Source organism: Diprion similis, chromosome 4 (assembly GCF_021155765.1).
Source record: "Diprion similis isolate iyDipSimi1 chromosome 4, iyDipSimi1.1, whole genome shotgun sequence".
NCBI lineage: Eukaryota > Metazoa > Arthropoda > Insecta > Hymenoptera > Diprionidae > Diprion > Diprion similis.
The window spans coordinates 14577804-14602402 of NC_060108.1; the positions used below are offsets into that span (position 1 = coordinate 14577804).

Below are 24599 nucleotides of genomic sequence, written 5' to 3' on the forward strand. Positions count from 1 at the left end.
TAAAAAGAAAATGAAAAGAGAAGAAAATTGGTGAAAGTGGACTCGGTACGCATTTTTACCGTAAGTCGAATTCGATGCAATGGTTGAGCTGAAATGGCGACAAAATAATTGAAATACAAGCAGTCAGTGGCGTGAGGATATGTTAGTGTCGAACGAAGTAGAAGGAATTAATATTATTACTGATTGGAAAATAATTCACGTCTCGTCACGTGGTTTATTTGTTTATTCTTATTTACAACTGCACATTTAATATGTATGACTATAGGTATAATATATGTATGAATGTATATTCCTCATTATATTTACATGGTCATTTAAAGGTCATTATTATATGATTATAGATAGAAATTTGATTACCAATTACGATCATGGCGCGTTTATAAATGGTTTTAACAATAAAAGGTCGGCCTAAATAAACTATCATTGATTATTATCACTTACTGGCACGTACACAATATATATCTGTATATTATACGTAATCGCGATGCTTAAAATGTAGCATGATATATTACCTGAAAATCTACTACGACGTATAACATTTTTTCAATAAAAAATGATCCAGTTAATAAAATTATCGAATTAACACGCGCGTGCATTATGCCCGATATTCCCCATTAATTAGTGACTTCAGTCTTGGACTATAATTCTATAAATCATTACACAGTATAACATATTAGGGTCTTTTCAGGAAAAAATTCGGAATTCTAATTTTTACCTTTGCACAAGAGTACGATTAAAATTCCAAGAAAATTATGTATTGTCAAGTCAAATCTGCTCTTGCTTGAAATAAAATATTTTCACTCATTACTTTCCTTTTTTAATTCTTAATTATTTCCGACCGAAAGTCGATGTTTCAGATTACATACTTCTAATAATTTAGGCTCAAGCCAATGTTACGCATAAAAGACTATAATATCAGACTAAAAATAAGAGATTCGTGGATCAGATGACGAAAAACTGATACCGATTTTTTTTCATTAAAATACCCTGATTTATATATACTCTCCTATACTTATATATATTACGTATAATATGGCAAAATGTAATATGTATAAATATTCTCATCGTATATATATAGCAAGTTTGTAGGCTATATCGACAAACTCAACAAAGTTACACTTATTACATTAAAATTGTATATTTATATACCTAACCAAATGAATGGTTTGATATTCTGCGATATCTGCCTATTGGCAACTTGAAATATCTCATGATATCCTTGGCTGTTGTTATGGCAATTTGAGAAAAACACGTCGATAAATTACAAGACAGAAAAAAGAAAAACTGCCAACGCACGCGTCAATATTTAGCTTCTTAATTGTATGAATATAAATGAGAGGAGACGAAAGAAAGAACGTCTGGAAAAGTATAGAAACTATTAAAATTATGATTTTTATCATTCGATCGTGCGATGCGACGGCGTATAATGTGAAAGTTAGTGACAACCGCAGCTTTTAACGACCATATTTTTATACTTCTTTAGGATGACGTTGCTGTCATCCAAAAAGTACAGAACCGATATCGCCGAAAGTTTCGTTGGCGCGCAACACGGCTTTGGAACTTTTCCCGGGCTTACCAGATGCACCAGGGTCTGCACTATTGCATGGTTGGTTGCATTCATGTGGGCGTTTAAAGGAAAGTTACATTCACCGCTGCAGTAGTAGGCATCGTAGCCATCCGGCGCAATGATCCAATCCTAGGAAAGAAAAAGAAAAAAAAAAAGAAACCCATAAAATATCTCACCTCGGAACGCGATTAATTATATTATCATCACGCGGAATAACTATTTGCTTCAGGCTAATTAGCGATTAATAACATGTTATTTACCTGCCACTTCAGATCTCTGAAGCTCACGTAAAGCGTCTGTATCTTGCACGTTCTCGCGTTCGATTGAATCGAAGGATCTGAAATTAACAAGCACAAAATGAGATTTCAAAAATTCAAAGATTTCCACTTAGGATTCATTGCTTCTTTTCTGTTACCGCAAACTTTTCATAAATGAAATGTAGCAGTAAAGAGTGAGAAAACTGATTTACAATTTTGATTGTGCGTATAGAGATTGACGTTGGATAGAAATTATTTAACCGTGGTTGGTAGGTCGTGATAAATCTTTAATACCAGTGTAAGGGTTGCTTCTGTAGTCAACGCTCGATGAGTCGCTCTTCTTTCGCCGTCGAGCATCTCGTTTTCGTCTTACTCTCGCCTCTCGGATACCCGAGCTTTTGAAAAAAGCAACCATAAAGGGCTGCTTGTCAACATCACCCCTTGAGCCGACGATCCCAACATCCTCGGGTCTCATTTCATGCACTAAATAAAACAGTAACAATAAGAAAATTAATAATTGTGATGTAATCGCGCGAACTGCAGCATTTTTTTCCTCTCCCGATTCGAACATTTATCCTGGTTTTACTAGGTGTATAATAGAGGATTAAAAATAATGACGCACCGCGGTTGCTCGCAGCTGGCTAGTGTGTTTATTGGAATGGCTTAGGCGAACTACTTGTCGTGGTAGAATTTATTAATAGCCCAACCTTCATGAATATTTACTATTTATGAATCTGTACGATCAGCGCAAGTTTACTGCATATATCTATCATGCCATTCACTTCAGAGTTATAGACAGACAGCCTGGCCACAATTTTTCAAATAACTATAATTATCACGGTGTTGTACATGAACAACAAGCTAATCAGGATCCGCACTGCACGAGCAACAATTTAATTTCATGTAGATTCTTGCGTTCTTTGAGAATCGAGCCTTTTCAATTACGCGAAAAAAAAAATGAATCATTATTTTTTCCAACGACTAAAGTAATTCTGGCCATTTGGTGAAAAGGTGAGAAAACAAACGTACCTACTCGTGCGCAATTAGACCGGTGATCGGCAATCGGCAAACCTGTAAGATTGATCTGAATATCCACGTGAGAGGGGAACCAGTTGTGGCAATTTGAGAAAGCTGGTAAATTGCTCAGAGAGGAATGCACGTTAGCGGCTTAACGATCGTGTGCAATTTATTAAACGACACCTGCAGCAACGATCGGTATTCCCGCAATTTAAACATATTACAAGCCAACGTCAAACGATGATTCGGAACCAAGAAGATTGTATGTTCTAGTCGGTTTTGGCATTAAATTGCAAAACGTGGCGATCAATGTCCGCTGTCTTTTCGCTGCATAAATATGGTTGCGGATTTAATCTAGACGTGCAGCGATGCTGCTGCAGGGTCCAGTGGTCGTTCGACGTGTGCGGGATACAAGAGCGCATATAAGCAACAAGTTTGTCTTTGCGCCGCGCCTAGATCCAGGAGTTCGTCTCTCCGGCTCTTCGGCTCGTTCGTCCTCTCCTCTCCTCGCCGCTATCGCACAACCGGTTTACAACTTTGATCATTCAATATAAAACACAGGATCTCAGCTTTCCGCATCATGTCTTTACACAGTATTATATATACCTATGTATACCTTTATTAATACACGCATGCAGCAACAGCTATGGCAGCAGAGTGTCGATTGTACTTGAACATTAACGCTATTCGCGCGTCAAGATGCGCATGATTCCATTCGTTTCTATGTACATACATTTCAAAACACGCAGCTTGAACTTTTCGCAATGAAGTAAAAACTGAATCGTAAGCCGATCATTACTCATCGGGTAGAAATTTTTCTTTTTACAAAACTTCTCAATCGAATATTACGAAGAATTTTTAAGACCAAATTCCTGATAACTGGAATTATATCAGTCTATGAATTGGGACGTATATCGGTTTGAAAAGATAAAAAAACTTATCGAAAAATGATTTGAATATTCTGGGTTCTTTTATTTTTATTTATACGCTGAAAAAATTGGAAAGGACGAAACTGCATTATGCACAGAAGCTTTCGAGAAAGTTTCGAGGTGGGTGCGAAGTGCAGTAGGTAGTTATAAAATTATATTTACCCGGCAGCTGGGAGGTGTGATCGGTTTTATATTTAGACATATCGATAGCAAGAATTTGGAGCCAATCGCCGTCGGCTATAATAATTCGTCCGGCGTTTCGTATACGTTCATATATCCGATGGGCTTATTATATGCCTTTGCATAATTATATACAACGCTCACGAATGGCGGTAAAGGACCGGATCGGACTTCCATTGATCTCTCGTTTAATACACTTATTTTTACTCACCGGATCGATCGGCTGGATGTACAGACAGGTACAGCCCTCGATTTGCCTCAGGATCGTTAACCCAGTGCTGGAGAGGCTCGCTAACGTTTAGAGTCAACCAGCCTTCTCGACCGGTTGATGTATTCATCGCATCCACGTACTGCAACTCCCGTTCCCTGCAGCGTGAAAACCATCGATACGTGAAAATGGATGCGATAAATAGGCTCGTAATGAACGTTCACTTTTTGAAAACAGTTTTTGGATTTTTTAACAGGGAAAAAAAATTTCGGTCTTCTCTCATTTTACACTTAAATTAATCAGAATAAATAAAATATAGAAAGAAAAAATTCGGAGTTGGGAGAAAGTCAGAGGTTCGTAATACCTGATGATTAGAGATATTCTTTTAGTATCTTGTTAAAGAATATCGTAAGTGACATAGTTTTAAAAAATTAACTTGTTTTTATGTGTCAAGTGTTTGATATGGAAGCCGAGGACACGTAGACTGCACGTTTCAATTGACTCTTAACGTCTCTAAAATACAGAGTGGCTGGTTCATCTCCTCGCGACTAATTTGCCTCAATTACGGAATAACGTTTCCTGTGTCTACCCGTGACTTACTGACCACCGTAGCTTTTCACCGAACACAAGTCTTCGTACAGCGTCGATGATAACAGACGGTGTTCTACTCGGAAATTCATATAAATCGCGTGTAGTTGTTTCAGTGAAATATAGTTGAGCTTGAATTTTTCATCATTTTGATAGAAGTATTATGTATGAATTTTGAAATTTTGTAACCATCCAGACAAATTGCAGTGATTTCAAACCGACAGTGAAATCCTGCAGGTAGAAGAAGGCTCAACGTATACCGAAGCGAGTGTCCATTCCCGGTGTTTTCGGGCCCGAAAATCTCCTGTTTTAAACCACGGGTCCCCTAATTAGGGTCAGAATGACGTGGCTGGGAGAAACGGTACGAATTCCACTTTGCAAGGCCACACAGGTATAGGACAACAATCCTCAGGATCAGGAATACTTATTGCTAGCACAAATTACACTTGCACAATGAGTGTGTAAAATTTTACTTTACCCGTCTTCGGTGCGCAGAACTCGGTACGCCGTCACAACGTAGGATCCTTGTTTCTTTTTATTTTTCAAATCCGGACTTTGGTAAAGCCTCAATTCCGCGCCTATTATGGATTCTCCTGGTGGTACTTCCGACACGTCGAACCACAGCCGCTTTCCACGCTCGTGACGAACCCCGGCCACGTGGTGATCTGGAAAATCGTTATATGCAGGCGGTGCAGGATAATTAAGAGCAATTTTTGCAGCTCTTTACTGATCGGTAGCTTAATTTCCGCTTAATTTGCTCTTCATTTACTCCAGCGGAACTGGGTATAAAAATTAAAAATATGCTGATCGGTTCTCTTTGTGAAAAGAGCATAACTGCCTCAAGATGTACGAGATTGAAGTTATAGCAATGTTGGAAAATTTTGCTTAAATTTTGAAAACTCAGTTCGTCTAAAATTATTCCTTAGCTGGAAAATGGTAATTTTTTTTTTTTTTGTCGTCAATTTTTTGTTACGCTTTTTTCACTGACTCCAATATCGAAACAAATCTCTCTCTTACAATTTCATTTCAGAATTCGAGTTTGTAGAATATGAATACGCTTTGCTTGATCGGGATTTACTTGTGCATCTCTGGCAAAATCCTCAACTTGCCAAACGACAATTTCTGTTAAAAATGTATCGTCACGTCGACCCTACGACCTTTCCCCTCGCGAAGAGATTAAAAATTTATCAAATGTGAAAATCATTCGTTAACCTTAGTGCGAAACACACTCTTGACACTGTTTCCTCCTGAATATTTTTCTCATTTATCTTCCATTCTTTCAATTCTACAATGTGAAATTTCCGTTGGATAATAAAAATGTTTTCATAAAACCTCTATATCAGATCGTGAGATTTTCATCTATCTACACGGTGATACCTGATTAACCCATAACGATGGACATGAAGCCGAAGGCATTGCGATGCAGGAGCGTTACTAACAAGCACCATATCCACGTAATACACACGGATTCTACCGATGCAGCGTAGGTATAACGTGAGGATTGTTTTTAAGGTGCTCAGCAACAGGCACCTCCGGCAGCATTTTCCCGTTAATCTTGGCAGCCTGTTTCTCTTCTTTTCCTCCGAATGCCTCCATCCTTTTCTCTACGCTCGTCTTTCTCACAAGACTAGATGAGTCAATATAATCAAAATTCTAAGTAGGACAGCGGGAGGGACTGACGGGGACCGAGGGCCGTATAGGGCCCAGGTAAGAAACCTCCCTCGAGGCCTCGTCGATCCTCACCCTCCTCGGGCTTGTCCAGTGCCGCATGTTGAAAACAAAGCGTTTCGACTCCCCCGCCTTTGCAGTCATTTAAAAAATATTCGGACCACCCGGCATCGATGACTCGTTTACTAAAAGATATATCGCCGCTCATTGTTTCAGAATTACATTATTAGTAGTAGGCACGAAAGCAGCGAAAACAAGGTGGGTTATAAAAAGTAAGAAACGATGGAGAATAAACTGTCTCATATTTATTTACAAGCTGCGATCGACTCGACGTCAGACTTCCAATTCACGTTGCATAATTCATTGGGAAATTATTGTCAATGCAATGAGTATAAGGTATAAGGTATAAGGCATAAGATTGCATGGTGATTATTTTTCTGGACCTACTTTCGAGGCACCTACGGTGTTAGGTGAGATACTATTATTATTCTGCTGCTGATAGTGGTCAGAATTCCCTTCCGGCGTTATTCTGCGCTCAGCTAGGCATAATAAATTTTAACAAACACGTGAATAAGTCGAATTAGACCGTTTCGAAAATCGTTGCTATACCAAACGTGAGAAATATTTTTAAATCGTCACTGTTTTGTCGTTTGAAAATTTCTACACCTAGGTAGGAAAATGCCGAATGTTAATTGAACGAAATTCTCACAACGAGTAAAGTCGATCGGGTTGAATTCTAGATATTTTTTTGTGTCTGTGTGTGTATAAAGTATAGAGGTGAAAAATATCTGTTAAACTATATCAAGTAAACTATATATTTCTGTTAGCATTATCGTAGATTCGTAGACGATATCGAATTTCTCAATGCCTGCAGGTCATGTAGCAGAATTTTGCAAACAGGATTGAACAGCTTTTTACTGATTTCGAGGAGAAACGATGTTTCAGCGCATCACGCGGAATGTCAATTATAAATTCTTACTCGGTGACGCGAAAAGAGACAGAGAGAGATAGGAATGTGAAAACAGAGAGAAAAAAACTGACAAACATGGCCATCAGTAGCTGACATTTTTTAAACTTAGCTATTGAACGACGATTCTTCGAATCATTCTTGTCTCACCAGATTATCATAAATTGGCGGATTTTTCTTTTCACATGGAATAAAGATTACAGAAAAATCTGAACATTGAATAGAAATCTGTTTATTGAATATTGCCGAGAGTCAAACAAGGCAGCTGGAAATTTTTGGCGTTAAAATATGCAAATTCGTATTTCTCGCTAACGAAATGTCACAGGAGTGTTATGTATGGTGTATGTCCACGTCGATTGCGTATTCATCAGGGTCGTAAGCATCTGCGTGATTTAAATACGCTTACTTGGCGTGTACGGTATAACCTAGTGGACACGAAGAATTAATGGGGTTGTCGAAGAACAACTTGGAAACGAAGAAACGCTACTTTTTATTTCTAGAATATTATTACATTATTTAGAATTGTAGTCTCACAAATCCTGTAGGAACAAATTAACTGTTTAAAGTTGTAATATTCGAGTTTGGTTAATCATTTATTAAAGTTAAACTGCGTTTAGGCTGACAGTAAATTAATGCAGCTTAAACGGTGTTCAAATCACTCTACAACCAAACTCATCATCATGCGCAACCTGCGTTGTAACGATTCTACAGTAACGCGGCTTTCTTCTACATATAAGAATTTTCCCAATTTTTTTCTCGCGCTGATTTTTGAAAAAGTGTAATCTTTATCAATTATATTTTCCAAATCCCTATATACAATGTATAACACTTCCAGGATTCTGATTTTAACACCGGGTGCAATTGAATATGAAATCAAACAGGTCGTAGGAAAATACAGAAAAGTGGCGGGAAATTCAAATAATTTTGATTTTAAAATTAAAGAACTACTTTGACGCGAATTGATTTAAAAAAAAACGTTCCTTCCTCTCAAATTTTCTGATTGTTCCTGTTTTGATACTCACTGTGCGCAGCAAAGCTCATTATAACATCGCTCTGGTCAATCGCCCTGAGATCTTGTCCGCTAAGATCAAAGTGTCCGCGATCTCCTTCGGGTTTTACCGTCGACGACAAGTCCTGATCCTCCCCCTCGCCAAGGGTGTTCCTGTATATATCGAGGAGAAACTTTGGCGCCGATCGTTTCACCTGTGGCGGATGTCCACCGACTCCTCTGGGTCGATCCGGAAGCCCCAGGAGATTCAATATCTCGTGTTCAACTTCCTGTCTTTCACGCTGCGTAACTACCCGGTGTATAACCGTCTGGTCGAGACCATTGTCGACGTAAAGTCCGCTCAGACGACCCTCCGAGTCGCCGATTTCGGCGAAAAAAAACAACAACAACGACGAGTACAACGCGACGATTGACAATTTACCGATACGGAACATCTTCGATCTCGTATGAAGATACAACGTCGACTATACTCAATCGTCGATTCCCTCGGCAGAGTTGCGCCTTGCGCCAGGATTTGAATTTCTCCCGCCAATTTTCACACCGGTTATCAATATTATCACTCGATCGTTCCTCTCTTCTCTTATTCGCTGCGGGAAACGTGCCGTTGATGTTTATGTTTATCTCGTTTGTTTTGCTGTCTTTCAACCCCGGTTGATTATTCACTTTGTTTGTCAATGATTTTTAGCCTTTTACTTTTATCGAACTTGTTACACTGTAAACAATTTTTCCTACTTTCACTCGCACTTATTTATTTACTTATTTTCACGCGTCCCTTTTTTCCGTACAAAGCGAAAGCAGCGGTGCAGCGTTTCCTCGTCCGTTCGTTCACCATTTAATTCCTCGTGATCACTCCGCAGGCAATGCTAGTGCCAGTCTGCTTGTCTGGCCCGATCGCCAACCTGCCTCTCCGTATAACTTCTCGCAAGGCCTCAGGCTCAGGGACGGAATAAGCTGAGGGGTTCCCCCTACGCCTAATGCTCAACGGCGTTGCAGCCACCCTGGAACCCGACTTCAGTCTTCAGTGATCGAAAAGGAATCACGGAAACCGGCAATAGAGACGAAAGACGTGTTGAAATTTTCCGAAATTGTACGTGTTTGTTATTTATAATCAGGTCGGTTCCTCTAGGACCATTTTTCTCCCAGGATTCGACACTGCATGGAAGACCAAGATTTGACGAATTTTCGACACGCAAGGTGATTGCATTTCGACTATCTATTTAAATCACACCTAATCATGCTTCTGGAAGCTTTTGATTTTTCATAGACTCAGATTGCGATTCGTTCGGAATTAATTATTACTCGTATATATTCAAATCTTATATTCACCAGAATATAAAATGCTAATCAAATTTGAGTATAGTTGAAACACTCACGTGCTTCTGAAACACGGTGTTTTTTTTTTTATTATTTTTTTTTTTTTTTTTATTTAGCATAGTTTAGACTTGTTTCCGAATCTGCTTTCACAATTCGCTCATCATAGAGTAAAAATTTTCGTACGCTTGTGTTTCCGCGTAAATTTTATTGGTTTCTACTTACTGTTTCATTATATGAAAGACGTCGTTTGCGTATCAGAGCAATTAAAGCTAAAAATGGAGCTTTAAGATTGTTTTCAACATGTCTTTGGTTGTATATTCACGCGTGTTTATTTGGTGTGGTTGTTATTGTTGTTGTTGGTGTAGGGCCCTTTCTCGGAGAGCAGGATGGAGAGCGAGAGATAAACAGAGAGAGTAATATTTGGGTGAAAGTGTTTATTACGCTACGGGATATGTCAGGGTTCGGTAAAAAATTCAAGATATTCTGCGGAATGGCGGAAAAGCGGCGGTTATAATTAAAGCCATCGAATGACACTGATCAGTAACATCTTCAAATTCCATCTCCCAAATTGCTACCAGAAGTACAGTGGCGTATACCATAGTAGTCGAAATGTTGTGAATCATAATATCCTTTTGATGAAGAATGCTTTGAAATGCCATTTATTTAATATAATTGAGATAAGAGAGATAATCGATGTTTATTCAGTCTCTTCTGAATCACTGAGTGAAAATTGATCTGCATTAAAAAACGAGACCTTAATGAAATACACGAGAACCATTTCATTATTAATTGCGAAATGATTTATTGAGGCATCATTTAAATCGTTGAAAAAACTTGTGATGAGGTCGAAAACCATGATTTCTTTGGATTACTGAATCATTCTAAAGTAAAAGTAGACCAGCAGGTTGACCGAAGGAGTGACAATTTGAATCTAAATCACGAAAATTCTGAATTTTCAATGTACCAATAAGTATAGCGGCAGATTTGAACGATATTACGAGAATCGCGGGGTACATAAGTTGTTGTCAGTGTTGAAACAACGCGATAAAATTATAAAAAACAATTAATAATGGTACGGCCCTGTCGAGTCGACACCGACGTGGATGCTAGGTAATACGGGATGAGAAGATTCTCCTGACGAAGAGGAGCCTCGCGGAGGAGAGATAGAAAGAGCGAGAGGAGAGGGGCACGAGGATGAGAACGGAGAAAAGAGAGGCGCGGAGAGGCAGGTAGGAAGGCACGAGGTAAAGCAGGGAGCACCGTCTGTTCACGTGTAAGAAATAACTAATAAGATAAATAAGTATGTATATATACTCGTATACATATATATACATATTTGTACACGTACGTATGCACGAGAGCTGGAGAAAAGCCCGCGGGCAAATTCCCGACTACGAGTATTACATACGTATGGAATTCCATGTCGCGTATATGCATGCGTGTATTCGGCATATTTAAACGACCGCTTCGTACATACGAAGATCGACGTAACTGCTCTGCACGGTGCTGCTGCTACTGCTGCTGCTGCACGTTCGCCTTGCCTTGGGGTGATCATTATTAAATCCTGATTAACGATAATCGGAGTCATCGATTTTCCTCCGCGGTAGCACGCTACTTGTACACAAAACGGTGCCGCAAAGTCTGCGCCAACAATTCCCAACTCGTATGCCTTTTGTAGTAAATTTCTTGCTCTTCGAACGGCTGCACCAGACTGCTTGCCTTTGCCGCCACCCGATGACGACGACGACGACGACGACGACGCACGTAACTCCATACCAATGGTCATAACTCGGACCGGTTATACTTGACCCATCCGCTTTGCTGGACCAACTCATACCGAAATCAAGTCTTTACTCTTGTTCACGGCGATCTAGGCCCCCCTTTACCGCATTCTTTTCTCCATGGTTAATATTCTTTTTCTTATTGTATCCGATGGAAAGAAAAAGAATTTTCGTCCCATAACTCCTATTCTTATGCTTCGTTGTCTTCCATTAGAAATACCCTATCATCATTTGAACAAATTCTAGAAAATTAAACATTCGGTGTCGCTATGAAAGAGTGAAGTATTTCAAAATTTTTCACAATTCCCGCGCTTTTCTTTCATTCATTTAGTTACATTGTGTAAACTTCTGTACATAATGTAAAAGGAAATACAAAAAATTAGGGACGGGGGGACAAAAATTAATGACAGTTATACAATGCATCGAATATTTTCAGATTTATTTCACAAAAACTCTTGCGATTTTCTCACTAAAACAAAGAAACTTTAATCACTTGATTAGAATATTCTTTATCGTTTTCAATTTCTGTATGATGAAAAAGTGTTTGGGTCATGAAATATTTTCATACAAACACAACTTGGTTTACCTATATGTATAGTTTAATGAAAATATTTTTCTTGTTAAATCTCAAACATTATACAAGTTATACAAGTTATACAATGAATCAACTTTAACTTACTCCAGTTTCTTAATTTATGGCTAGAGAAGAATAAAGAATATGTCGATACTTAACGAAAGTTTATACCTCCTGCGCTAGTTTTATTCAAAATGAAATTGATTCTAACTATCGGCTTTGTAATTTGTCAAGTGCTTATGATAATCGTCGTTTAGTTCGTTTATTACATAATACGAGATTGTCATCAATTCAAGTACAACTCCAGCTAGACACAACGTTCATTTCACATACTTTTCCATGAACTTTCGATGGAATTCACTTCTCAACGAGTCATTTATAAACACATCCCGCTTTTTCTCAGGTTCCGAGCGTGCACAATTCTTGAAAACCACATCATCATCCCACCGCCTTCTCACTTTCATGTCTGTGCGTCCAGGCTGAGCTGAATAATTGAGAAGTGGGTTACCGGAAAGGATGTTTTCCATACGGATGCGCTCTTCCTCTTGTCTCTTCTCTATTTCCTTGTAAAAAAATAATAATTTATAAATCAGGAAATCATCAATCGCAGGGACATCAAATTTATCTGTATATAGGTATCTTACTTTTTTGGCTTGATCGGCAGCACGTTCTTTCTTTATGCGCTGAAGTTCAGCGAGTAGTGCAACTGTGTCATCCTCATCGCTGTCAGAGTCAGAATCGTCTTCGTCCAATGGATCATCGGCATCCAAACTCGCTGCGGGTACTTGATCGATTTTTTGTCTTTTCGCTGCAACAGCCGAACCATCACGATTTGCAGGTTCAATCATGCGACGGTTCGACGCCTTGTCTTTTTCCCGCTCACGTTCATCTAACTCTTTGCGGAAATCACGGCTCCTCAACTCGTCTGTTGTTCCCTGACCGTACTCTCTGTGGAGAGAATTTCGAGGTTATGTAAATTTTTCTGGTTATAACACGATATATTCTAAAAGGATAAGAGGACAGAGATATGACACGCGAAAATGGTATCTCTGCACTTGTATTATTACCTGTATTTCAATTTTGTATGAGACGGCAGATCCCTGCTCGAGTATTGTTTAGAAATTGCACTCAAATCCTTCTCTCCGCGCCCCTGACCACCACGCGCTGGCTCAAATGTGGGCCTCGCAGCTGTAGTCATTTTGAAACCAGGGTATAATGAACTTGCGAATCCCTCCGGACGATGAAAAATTACTTTAAAACACTATTCAGACTCTTGTTTATAATCCGCTATTTGTCGAATACGCTATTGACGTATATACATGCTGTGACGGGAGCAGTGAGTATGGTTTGGATTTTATACCATGAGATATGAAAAACTAATGTAACCCAGAGGCGGCGTTGCATGGAGGAATGCAGTCGTCTTTACCCTCAGACTCATCGGACAGTTTCACGAAATCAATTCGTCATATCATTGGCTGAAGGTATCTGAAGTCTGCGTTCCGAAATTATCTGGCAGCGCTAAAAACTCCCTAGGACAGAGGAAGAAGATTGATGCCTCTAATTGATTCATTTAAATTATTGAACTTTATAATATATGATTGTCAGTTAGATACATATAGAATTTTTTACTATTTTATTTAAAAAAATCTGTTCACTATCAAACAATTCCAACTGCACTAGCTGCACAATCATCTACAGATGAACTGCAAACGGACGTAACCTAGCGCCACTCGTGCACTCGACGGAGGTGCCAAAAACTAAACGCACGGTGTGTGTGTTTGCACGGTTGTATCCTCTCATAATGCCATATACTTCCAGGTTTAAGAGGCACCGTTAGGTTGAAAACGTTGACGTTCATTGTAGCCGAAGCATTAGAGCACATAAAAACGTCATGGCTCCCGTTGACAGCTCCCCGGCTAGTAACATGGCTGGTTTTGAGTTAATATGTTCATTGAAATCGAACGATTTAATACCCGTGCATAAATATAAATCGTCAAACACCGGGCTCACCGTTGTTATAGCGGAGGTGGACGGCCCCGTCGTCAATGGGTACTTTTGTCTGGGTAAATACGCGTCATCAAATAACCTAACCTCACTTATGTTCAGCCATTACGGCCATCATTTGCTCCTTCGTTCGCCAATCGACTATGGTGTATATAATAAATAATTAGCAGAGCTGTGAACGGTGATTAAAAATGCATGGAAGTGCACTTTGGTCGAAAATTTTTTAAACTAAAAACTTGATAGCGAACAAAGTTTGAAAAAGTGTAACTGAAGCTTATTATAACCACAAAATTCTCTCTGATATTGGAAATAGTGTCAAAATATTAAATTTGAATCGTGAAAGACCTGATCAGGCATCCCAGAGAAATCACTTTATTATACTCTTATTTTTATGAAAAACTCGTATAGTTTTTATGATTCTTATAAAAATTAGCTTAATTTATTTGCCAATAAATCTGATAATAGTTTGAAACAGACTTTTTTACGAGCTGGTCAGTTACAATCGTTATAATTTACGGATAATCGATTATTGATCTGGCATGAGAATACATTATTGTGATCCAAATTTTATTTGTACTATTTACAAAGAATGCATTCACAAATCAATTGACTTATTGTTCACTGGAATCTGACAAGTAATACGAATTACTTTTGCGAAACAATTTTATAATTTATTTCTCCAATGGTAATAATGGTGATTATACCAGGTGTTCACAGTTCCAATTCTGTACTTTAATGCTTTTTCGAATATCTCAGGACCTTTTTTTTAATTGGTTTTACCTCGATTAGCTTCAGTTACATTTTTTAAACATCTATTTTCTTAAATCTTTGTTCAAATAGTTTTTTACCTACTTGTACGTCTCATACACTTTAAACATTGCGACACACCCCTGAACAGATAGCACAATCATCTATCTATTTCAGTTTCTTCAGAATCCATGCATTATCACCTTGCGCTACCTTCTTTCAGCCACTGAGGCCTATGATGATGACGGTCTCCCCCATACGCTGGAGCACTTGATATTTTTAGGCAGTGAAAAATATCCTTACAAGGGTGTTCTAGACTTGTTAGCTAACAGATGTTTAGCATCAGGTACAAACGCTTGGACGGATACCGACCATACTTGTTACACTATGACCACAGCTGGGAGCGAAGGATTTCTCTCACTGATGCCCATATTTCTTGAGCACATTCTGTATCCGACGTTAACGGTAAAAACTTGGCAGTAGTTTCAATCAGTATCATAAACATCACAACATATACTAAAAATAAGTAAACTATGTTGCAAGTGTGTGTAGAATATTGTCTTCATTCGTATTGAATCCAACAATATAGTGATATATTCATATTTCTTATCATTGAATTTCATTTCAGTGTGTACAAGGTATACAAAAATTTGTAGTATTAATAGTTGTCTCTAGTGAATTCAGTCTTGGTGTCATAATCAGTTTGATCTTGGGAGTAACTCAGCAATATATTAGTATACTGATAGAGTTTGATGGAAATACCAGAGTTCCAATTATATACTTTATCAATTGATATAATGACATCCAAACGTTTTTTCTTGAAACATCATCAGGATTCTGGATTCATAACCGAAGTTCATCATGTAACTGGGGAAGGGGAAGACGCGGGTGTAGTCTATTGCGAAATGCAGGGAGGAGAAAATAGTGGAGAATCTTTGGTCCATAACGCTTTAACAAGAGCTATTTATCCAGGACGTTGTGGATATAAATCAGAAACTGGAGGTATTTAGTTGTGCACTTGAAATCATCTGGAAATGGATTTATAATATATTCCAGATGCTTGTTTGTTGCTAGCACAAAAATGTTTACTTGCTAATTGTAATCCATTTAACTAGGTATGATGAAAAACTTGCGAGAAAGTACGAACAATGATAAAGTCAGAAAGTATCATAAGGAGTTTTACAGGCCGGAAAATTTGACCGTTATCATCACTGGACAAGTGAAACATGCGGACGTTTTTAAAGCTGTGCAACCACTTGAACAAAAAATAATATCAAAGGTGATTGAACTCTCTTTAATATCTAAGCATGAAACAGAAATGTTTGCTTAACTTTTGATACATATATATGATTACATCGTTCCTCTTTGATAATTCAGGGGGATAGAGGACCATATGTAAGGCCTTGGCAAAGCCCAGTCCCGCCATTAACAGAGAGTATTGATTTGGACATACATTATCCCTGCGACGATGAGGATAATGGACTGATAAATATTGGTTGGCGTGGTCCGTCAGCAGTTACTGAGCTATACCAGTTAACAGGGTGTTCAATACTGCTTAAATATTTGACAGACAACTCAGTCAGTCCTCTACAGCGAGAATTTGTTGAAATAAATGATCCTTATGCAAGTAAAGTAGCCTACTCTCTTGCCGAAAATTCAGAGGCCATGTTGTACTTGATATTTGAAAATGTGCCAAAGGCGAAGATACCGCTGGTAAAGGATCATCTAGTTAAAACGCTGAAAGATATAGCTGATGGAGAAAATGGTATTGATATGAAAAGATTGAACACAGTCATTCAAAGACACATATTAGAAACTTTGAGTAACTTGGAAAATAGTCCACATGATTCAGTCGCGTTTATGGTAATTGGCGATATTCTTTACGGCCAGAGTAAAGAAGATGTGAGTAAAATAATTTAATGTTTTCATAATCAGTTGCCACTGCTGAGAGGACATTTTTTTCATATGATATTGATGTCTTAAACACACTAGCTGGACCACAGATTAAACCAAATAGAGGATTTGAAGAAGCTTGGTAAAGAACCAGCCTCATATTGGCATAATATTTTGAAGAAATACTTCATCGAAGGGCCTATGGTGGTTGTGAAAGGATTTCCTAGCCAGGAGAAACAGCTGGAAATAGGTAAAAGTGAACGGCAAAGAGTAGAGCAGCAAATAGAAGCACTGGGACCAGAGGGTCTTAAGAAAAAAGCACAAGAACTGCAGGAAGCAATGACTTTGAATGAGGTTTGAAAACTTGTGAACAGATTTTTGGCTATTATAAATAATTCTACTGCATTTTCTGGTTTTAATCTGGTCATTGAAAATTGTTTATTTTACTATCGTAGAGACCAATTCCTGATGAGATGTTAACATGTGTCCCAATACCCAGCACAGATTCAATAAACTTTCATCATATTAAGAATTTCACATCAGACACAGCCGAGCAGCATCCCAAATTGAATTTGAACAATTTGCCATTGTTCACGTATTTGGATCATGTCAATACAAACTTTGTCTATGTAAGTAAAAGTTGAATATAGAAGCCTTTTTCTTAGCACGTTCACAGTAGCCATGGAAGAATTAATGAATAATTCACTTTATTTACTCAAGATGTCCGTGATTATGGACTCAGCTGGTATACCACGGGAGTTGAGGCCCTATCTTCCGCTTCTTCTTGAAGCGATATTGGAAAGCCCTATTAAAAGAGGTGACACGTTGATACCATATGAACAAGTTGTTGCCGAACTTGAAGCGGACACTATAGCGACTAGCATTGGAATAGGATTCGATGGAACATCTAGGTTTTCATGCGGAGCTTACAGTCACAGCGTGAATTTCATGTTACAAGTATGAGACTTGTGTTATTAAAATTCGGAATAATAATAACAGGATATTAGTTATAGAAACAGATTCATTGCTGTTTGGTATTTATGTAATCCAGCTTGAGCCAACTAAATATGAGAAAGGAATACAATGGATCAGGGAACTTCTTTACGAGACTGAACTCACTCCAGAGAGACTGAGAATCATTGCTGCTAAAATAGTCAACGAAGTTGCTCAGGTTAAAAGAAAGGGAAATAAAGTCGTAGGTGATCTTATGAAAGGTCTTATATATAGTAAGGGTGAGTAGATTGATGGTTCAACTTCTTTACAGTGACTACCATTAATAGTATCAAGAAGTTATTGGTTTACTAACGGAATAAATCAATTAATTGCCTTGATGGTCTTTTCTGAGATATGATAACGGGATTATCAGTATGTCTTCAATTGCATATAATTTATAAAATTTGATTTCATTACAGACAGCAATCACTTTTCATCTAGTATGTTGAGGCAGCATAAATTTTTGACAGAAGTAATTGAACGTTTGAACAACAGTGCGACTCAAGACGAAGTATTAAAAGAGATTGAATCGGTTAGGAAAACATTGACTACGTCTGAGAACATGGTGTTTCATATGGCGGTAAATGTTGATAAGTTGGCTGGTCATGTTTCCAACATCTACCAACCTTGGGAGGTACTATTACCTCAAGGAAACAATCCTAGCAAATCGAAGTGAGTACAGTACAATGGAACCTCGATTGCGTGGACTCTCTGTTAACGAATCCACGGATTACGTTATCCGAACTAAAATTTAATATTTTGGAATAAATAAATACGCTGTTTGAAGAGAAGATATCGTAGAAGGCCTGTTCACAGTCTTACGTTAAAATAAATGATATTTTACTTAACTTCACACATAAAGGCAGTTAGAATGATGTCTTTAGACAATCAACAACAATAAATAGAAGATTATAGTAGGCCGTTATACAATTACGTGAATACCGCGGTATCGTGTCCTAAAGCGACGTATCGTGTGTGTAAAAATAACATAAAAATATGTGCGTTATATTTTTAACAGTTTTTATCATGCAGGATTGTTTTATCTATCATTACTGTTTCATTAATCAAAGATTCGCTAAACCGAACTAGGCCCAGTCTCAATTGGTTCAAATAATTAAGGTTCTACAGTATGAATTTTCCAGACTTCTCAGCGTAAAAACTTAAGCTAACAACAGTTAGATTGTTTTTCAGTATAGTAAATCTCGTTTTTCATGTATTTGCAAAAGAAATATATTTTACAGATTACGTGTTACACAGGATTGGGCGCTGATGATCCCGCCAGCTGATGAACCAGCTAACAGCTGTGTTACAGGCCTTGGGTGTATTGAGTCCGCATTTTTCTGTCAATGCAGTCCTTGTATAAAAGATTTTCTCAGTCCTGATTTAGTGCCGCTACTCGTATTTTTACAATATCTAACACAACTCGAGGTAATAAGTTCAGCAGACTTACAAACTGGCTTGTATTTTACGCAGAATGTATAGCCTCATAGAAGACTAGAGATATTTTGACACAAGTAGATTAAAACTTAGTAGGAATATATTAAAATTATCTATTCGATTTAATTTAAATGAACAGGGTCCGATGTGGAGACAAATCAGAGGTCAGGGATTATCTTATGGATACAGTGTTCTCCCTCACCTAAACGAGGGATTTTTGTACTTGACGTTTTACAGAGCAACGAACGTCCTGGCTGCTTACAAGGAGGCTAAAACCATAATGGTAAAAATCGTCCGAATATGCATAAATGTACGTCTGTTTGGCGAAATTTTTATTTCACTTTGTATTTTTGATTCAGGAAAGTCATTTTGAGGGTGGGAAGTGGGAACAGGCTCTGTTTGAGTCAGCTAAGTCCTCTTTGATATTCGAAGTAATTGAGAGACACAAAAGTGTTGGTGATGTGGTAGCTCAGTCACTTTTTTCTTACTTAAAAAATGTCCCTCACGACTATGACAGACGCATGGTTCAACACATATCGGCAGTAACAATTGAGGATATAAATTCTGTCGGACCTAAATATGTAAAACAATTATTCGACCCCAAGGAATGCAAAACAACTATTGTTTGTCATCCTTCAAAAGCGACCGAAGTTGCTGAGGGTTTTGAAGAGTGAGTAAAACCAGAATATATGCATATAAATTGAAATTGACTTTTTATTATATCTTCTGTATATATTTTGTTTCAGGCTAGGCCATAATTTGAAAGTGTACAATTCATTAGAAGAAAGTTACCTCAATGTTTGGTAAATCGCTAATAATTCAACATCGCGGGGTTTTCTTTTATTCATTCTATTCATTTGTCTGCAAATGAAATTATTGGACACAGTTTAATCGTGTTTAAAAATATATTATCGTTCCGCTTTGTGATAGCATTTAAAAGGATGAATGACTGCAAGAAAAAGAATTTTACTATAAAGTGCAACTGTTTGAAATGTTGCGCATTGACGTTGCACCAAAAAAAAAAAAAACAAGAAAAAAAATGAACAAAATAAGTACACTGTTAACACATTGATTAATAACGATGGAATGAAAACTTGCTTCAACGTAATATTTTTCGTATTTACTAAACTTTCTATCTATTCTTTTACTCTTCTTCCCGTTTTTCGTATTTATACATTATTATTATTATTACTAGGAAATTGAAAATTTTCAAATGACAAAATAATTATAAAAATGATTGCACCGCATTTTAAACTATTATATTATCACAGATAACAATAATGTATGAATATCGTGTCTCAAATCAATTGAAATTTACATATTTGCATTAAATAATTATCCCGGTTATCTTCTGATCTATGTACGTGTCCATAGGTGTTAAATATATTTAAATATTAAGTATAAAGTTCAATAATAAATCAATTGGCACCCCATTTCCGGGTTACTTCCAAGCATAAAACGTAAACCTTAATGATCGCAGCAAAAAATTCCGACGGTTTTTCTACAGAATATGATTGAACGAGATCAGAAGTGGAAAAAAAGAATTTGAATTAGTATTTTCATGTTATCTTCTGGATTACGAATACCGGATATTCTAGTCAAATGTAAGTACCTAACCTCACAATGCAGCTTCGTAGTCATGAATATACTACGAAGGCTACGAAGTAAGACGCAGAATCGACAGAATACTTCTAGAAATTAGATACTTAGTAAAATAAAATGGCATCTAACGAACAGTGTCTCGAATTCGAATTTATGGAGAAGAAATCAAATCTGATGAGCATGGTACGTTAAATGAAATTAACTCCTTTTTTAATATACCACAATGTTACAGACGTTTTTTAAGCTAATAAAAACCTATAAATGTATCGTCGGATACTTTATCATCGGGATTTTGTAAACACATTAAGAAAAAAAAGAAAAAAAACGTGAAAATTCATATTACTTTAATCATTGCGGGCTAATTGGTGATACCATTCCGCCAGAAATGGGTTAAAGAAGTTTATCGCCAGTCGTAAATTGAATGAGCTGCAAATGATATAACAATTAAATATACAATAATCAATGGTCAATGCTTTATACACCGTGTTTTGTTCAGCCTTTATGTTTATATGAATGATCTATAGGTTTGATCTACGTTTGATTCGCAGGCGTACGAATTATCGGTAATTGGAAACACCCAGGTTTTAGTTTTTGTGCATCACGATGGGGGAAAGTCGGCATGTTTTTGCACTATAGATTTCCAACCTGTGGTAACCAGTGACTCTGGAAAGCAATTAATTCAATCATGCCTCGACAATAACAAATCTACGCTTTCCGAAAATGAGGACAATACGATTGTAGTTAATATTTCAAACGGAACTAACTCGTGAGTTTTCGATTCGATCATTGGGTCAATACTGCAGAATTTGTAATAATGTTTATTAACCCCTTTCACTTTTGGTGACTGTTACACACATTACGAAATTGTGACTTAATACAATCAACTGCGAATCGTATTAACGATATGACTTAATTGAAATATTTAATGTACCTGGTGAATGTATAATACACGTGGATTTCAATCCGTAACCGAAAGTGAAAGGCATCACAAGGAATAACTTTACTGTCATGATATTTATAGTCGTTGAATACTCGATACGTTAATTGCATTAATTTTAGATGAGGACAGTATACTGCACAGGATGTAATACTGGGTGACCCAGGACTATTGCCCCATAGGCTACCAATTTATTCCTCGCCGAAAATCTGCGTGAAACGTTTTTTATATTTGATAGGAAATTTTTCATTTGCGAATTCCAGCCGTTTGAAATTGGCCAATCCGATAACATCTGGTGTCTCAGAACAGGTGCAGAGCGCATGACGATCAAATAACAATCCGTCAACCCTGTTCTTGTTCTGTTCTGAGCTATCAGATGCTGCCGGATTGGCCAATTTTAAACGGCTGTAATTCGCAAACGACAAATTTGAAAAAATGTGAAATAAATATTAGTGGCCTATGGAGCGATACGCCTGGGTCAATCTATATGTATTATAACGACTCATTTTACCGATTTGATTATTTCATGGAAATTGCTATAGAACACCGAATAGAGGCGAAGTTAATCCAGAATTTGCGGAAAGGAAATCCCAATTACTGAACAAGGTACGCAAAAAAATTCAAATTGCAAAACCATTGTTTGAATTGCTTAGAAAAAGCGTAACAATCGTTGATGATAGAAGTTCAAAGGCTAAAAAATTTATTTATTCATTTAAACGGCCCATTGCGCATTCCTATACTGTTGCAAATTCGCAGAATTTGACAAATGCAAATGGTAATTATATATTGTAGGTTCAGGAGGTATCAACTGTCTGCAATACGTCTGGTTTGGTCCTCATAATGAATTACGATACTGGAGAATTAACGAGCTTTTTCACCAAGAATTTAGAACCCGTGGTTGCAAGTGAAACTGGAAAAAAACTACTCGAATTGTGTATAAAGGGAAAAAATTTGGATTTAACATTATTAAAAAATAAATTTCAAGGAAAAGAAGAAGGCTGCCAAACATTTTCAAACAAATTACCGTCAAGGGTCGATGAAAAAAAATAATATAGCCTGTTTGGACATTATTGCTAAGCACATGTTAACGTCCTATACACACGTGCTTAGCAGCTGCCTAAAAATATCATATATTTTCGACATCCACGACCTATTTCATAAAATTAAGACTATACTTTAGAATATTTAATTCGAGAATGCGATGTAATTATAAAGTAAAACATGAAAGGTTCATGACCGAAGCTTCACGATGTATTAATTCCAATATTATTTCTACACAGTGTACAATACCGTCTGACTAATCGAGTTGAATAACTAATAAGTATATGTATATAAGAAAAAAAAAACAAAAGAGGAAAAAACATATCCTGTTCCTGAAAAGATTTACGTTTGTCAAAAATCTGTCATAAACTTGGTTTCGATAACTGCGGCTACTGCAGAAGTTGCAATCTTTTCGGCATAAATCCTCAATTAATCAAATTTCCATGCATACGCCGTCACGTTGAACACTGTATGATCTGAATTTTTGCGGATTCAATTATCAAGAACAAATATCACAAGTAAATAAAGAGATAAGAAATCTCGCATAAATCTGCAACACATGGCGACGCAGCACTGCGCAGCTATGCAAGCATACACTTCGGAGCTTATGAAATGTTGGTAAATTTTTACCTTGGTAAACAGTTTGAGAGCAAAAAAAAAAATATATATCAAATTCTCACAATCAAAATCACTTCTAAATTTCTCAAAGGTGTGGAAGAATTGAAGGTGACTCGGAACAGTATTCAATCACAGATCGAGGCTGAAGAGGAGGAAAAAAATAATCTACAAAAGGAAGTTGAGAGAATGACCTATCGCATAGGACAGCTGAACGAGAGCTTGACAAAAAAGGCTGCGGCGAGGACTGACTATGATAGAACAATCCAGGAAACTGAATCTGCATATACCAAGGTGCGAATTTAAGAGAGTTTACTTTTCGATAAGTGAGCTTTGTAATCCGCAAGGGGTACAACGAACGAATATTTTCGAGTTTTCATTCCCTGCATTCGTACACATCCATCAGACAACCAGGCCGATACGATCGCGTGTAGTTAAAATCCCTCCTATGTATGTTTCCTTTGAGACTAGGACGAGTTTTACTTCCTGCGAGATGAAAGTTTCAAAACCTGTTTCATGTAGAAGGCTCACCTTGTATTCTAAGTAGGTAAGTATTTGCTGCGGCAATTAATGCAGCAAATTACCGTTCTCTTTAATGGATAAAACAACGCATTTTCACAGAAAGTACCTACCTGCGCCTTCCCTGCAAAGAAATTTTTTCCTCGTTTAAACGAGTTGTCGAAAGAATTCATTTTCGACGGCAATTCATTAATCTGTAATATATTTTTACACTTCAAATAATTTTTTTGAAAGTGAACGATCGTACTTCGTACTAAAGTATTCGATTAACATAAACTATATTCCAGATTTTGGAGAGCTCTCAGCTTTTGTTGAACATGGTCAAGAGAGAAGCTACTTGCCTTGATCAAACGCTCCACGCAGTTCAGGAAAGAGCGGGCTCATAGAGAATGTATAGCGTTGTAACACAAAGAGAAAATCATAGACTCGCATAAAACGGCGAAGACTTCAAGAGATTGGTAGACATCATAAAAATGAAGCATCGATCATCATGTTATTCGCGCGTAATGGATGTGATGCAGAGTTGTTAAGTGACAAAAAAAATATGCAACTCACGTTTCGCGAAAATTACATACATACATCACGTGAAGCAAAACAAGATGTAAAACAAGCGTAAAATATGAACGATTCTGTGAAAAATACCAACACAGGTACACACAAGGAAGAAAAAACAAAAAAGAAAATCAACAAAATTCGTTACCTCTGTGGAAATAATGCAAATGATAAATATTTTATCAACATAAAAGTGAAAT

General features: G+C 37.3%; 6 protein-coding genes across 7 annotated transcripts; 3 read left to right on the plus strand and 3 right to left on the minus strand.

Moving 5' to 3' along the window:
- Positions 1-1216: 1216 nt before the first annotated feature.
- Positions 1217-9259, minus strand: LOC124405109 (protein 60A). The gene is made up of 6 exons (XM_046879728.1): positions 8404-9259; positions 5225-5411; positions 4162-4316; positions 2119-2307; positions 1828-1904; positions 1217-1696 (listed from the first exon to the last, which is right to left on the minus strand). The coding sequence occupies exons 1-6, from the start codon at positions 8822-8824 to the stop codon at positions 1436-1438; spliced, it is 1290 nt and encodes a 429-aa protein (XP_046735684.1). The 5' UTR covers positions 8825-9259; the 3' UTR covers positions 1217-1435.
- Positions 9037-11530, minus strand: LOC124405111. Its single transcript, XM_046879730.1, has 2 exons — positions 11197-11530; positions 9037-9406 (listed from the first exon to the last, which is right to left on the minus strand). The coding sequence occupies exons 1-2, from the start codon at positions 11488-11490 to the stop codon at positions 9362-9364; spliced, it is 339 nt and encodes a 112-aa protein (XP_046735686.1). The 5' UTR covers positions 11491-11530; the 3' UTR covers positions 9037-9361.
- A 578-nt stretch (positions 11531-12108) lies between these two features.
- Positions 12109-13449, minus strand: LOC124405110 (protein CWC15 homolog). Its single transcript, XM_046879729.1, has 3 exons — positions 13127-13449; positions 12704-13007; positions 12109-12622 (listed from the first exon to the last, which is right to left on the minus strand). The coding sequence occupies exons 1-3, from the start codon at positions 13255-13257 to the stop codon at positions 12380-12382; spliced, it is 678 nt and encodes a 225-aa protein (XP_046735685.1). The 5' UTR covers positions 13258-13449; the 3' UTR covers positions 12109-12379.
- A 467-nt stretch (positions 13450-13916) lies between these two features.
- LOC124405107 (uncharacterized protein C05D11.1-like) lies at positions 13917-20058 on the plus strand. 2 transcript variants are annotated; one of them, XM_046879726.1, is made up of 15 exons: positions 13917-14122; positions 15034-15275; positions 15644-15812; positions 15926-16089; positions 16188-16712; positions 16803-17057; positions 17159-17332; positions 17424-17660; positions 17755-17935; positions 18116-18368; positions 18938-19124; positions 19273-19416; positions 19493-19803; positions 19880-19943; positions 20020-20058. In XM_046879726.1, the coding sequence occupies exons 1-14, from the start codon at positions 13951-13953 to the stop codon at positions 19938-19940; spliced, it is 3075 nt and encodes a 1024-aa protein (XP_046735682.1). In that variant the 5' UTR covers positions 13917-13950; the 3' UTR covers positions 19941-19943; positions 20020-20058. The 2 variants fall into 2 exon arrangements, with proteins under 2 accessions (XP_046735682.1, XP_046735683.1); XM_046879727.1 differs by lacking the exon at positions 20020-20058 and having other exon boundaries at positions 19880-19992.
- A 585-nt stretch (positions 20059-20643) lies between these two features.
- Positions 20644-22722, plus strand: LOC124405908 (serum response factor-like). Its single transcript, XM_046881178.1, has 4 exons — positions 20644-20918; positions 21284-21501; positions 22215-22278; positions 22465-22722. The coding sequence occupies exons 1-4, from the start codon at positions 20853-20855 to the stop codon at positions 22720-22722; spliced, it is 606 nt and encodes a 201-aa protein (XP_046737134.1). The 5' UTR covers positions 20644-20852.
- Positions 22723-23141: 419 nt separating this feature from the next.
- Positions 23142-24258, plus strand: LOC124405563 (Sjoegren syndrome nuclear autoantigen 1 homolog). Its single transcript, XM_046880581.1, has 3 exons — positions 23142-23327; positions 23423-23622; positions 24135-24258. Exons 1-3 carry the CDS (start codon positions 23273-23275, stop codon positions 24231-24233), a joined length of 354 nt encoding a protein of 117 aa, XP_046736537.1. The 5' UTR covers positions 23142-23272; the 3' UTR covers positions 24234-24258.
- The last annotated feature ends 341 nt before the right edge of the window (positions 24259-24599 follow it).

Bases quoted from the DNA above. Each gene is read 5' to 3' on its own strand.
- LOC124405107 (XM_046879726.1), top strand. From the start codon at position 13,951: ATGGCTCCCGTTGACAGCTCCCCGGCTAGTAACATGGCTGGTTTTGAG. The intron at 19,417-19,492 runs GTAAAAATCGTC...TTTTTGATTCAG, and splicing joins AGGAGGCTAAAACCATAATG to GAAAGTCATTTTGAGGGTGG. The intron at 19,804-19,879 runs GTGAGTAAAACC...ATTTTGTTTCAG, and splicing joins GTTGCTGAGGGTTTTGAAGA to GCTAGGCCATAATTTGAAAG.
- LOC124405110 (XM_046879729.1), bottom strand. From the start codon at position 13,257: ATGACTACAGCTGCGAGGCCCACATTTGAGCCAGCGCGTGGTGGTCAG. The intron at 13,008-13,126 runs GTAATAATACAA...TTCTCTCCACAG, and splicing joins CATACAAAATTGAAATACAG to AGAGTACGGTCAGGGAACAA. The intron at 12,623-12,703 runs GTAAGATACCTA...TTTTTTTACAAG, and splicing joins CTGCCGATCAAGCCAAAAAA to GAAATAGAGAAGAGACAAGA.
- LOC124405111 (XM_046879730.1), bottom strand. From the start codon at position 11,490: ATGACCATTGGTATGGAGTTACGTGCGTCGTCGTCGTCGTCGTCGTCG. The intron at 9,407-11,196 runs GTTACGTCGATC...CGATCACTGAAG, and splicing joins CAGCAGCACCGTGCAGAGCA to ACTGAAGTCGGGTTCCAGGG.
- LOC124405109 (XM_046879728.1), bottom strand. From the start codon at position 8,824: ATGTTCCGTATCGGTAAATTGTCAATCGTCGCGTTGTACTCGTCGTTG. The intron at 1,905-2,118 runs GTATTAAAGATT...TGTTAATTTCAG, and splicing joins CAGAAGCAACCCTTACACTG to ATCCTTCGATTCAATCGAAC. The intron at 1,697-1,827 runs GTAAATAACATG...TTTCTTTCCTAG, and splicing joins TCAGAGATCTGAAGTGGCAG to GATTGGATCATTGCGCCGGA.
- LOC124405563 (XM_046880581.1), top strand. From the start codon at position 23,273: ATGGCGACGCAGCACTGCGCAGCTATGCAAGCATACACTTCGGAGCTT. The intron at 23,328-23,422 runs GTTGGTAAATTT...AATTTCTCAAAG, and splicing joins CACTTCGGAGCTTATGAAAT to GTGTGGAAGAATTGAAGGTG. The intron at 23,623-24,134 runs GTGCGAATTTAA...ACTATATTCCAG, and splicing joins CTGAATCTGCATATACCAAG to ATTTTGGAGAGCTCTCAGCT.
- LOC124405908 (XM_046881178.1), top strand. From the start codon at position 20,853: ATGGCATCTAACGAACAGTGTCTCGAATTCGAATTTATGGAGAAGAAA. The intron at 21,502-22,214 runs GTGAGTTTTCGA...AAATTGCTATAG, and splicing joins ATTTCAAACGGAACTAACTC to AACACCGAATAGAGGCGAAG. The intron at 22,279-22,464 runs GTACGCAAAAAA...TATATATTGTAG, and splicing joins AATCCCAATTACTGAACAAG to GTTCAGGAGGTATCAACTGT.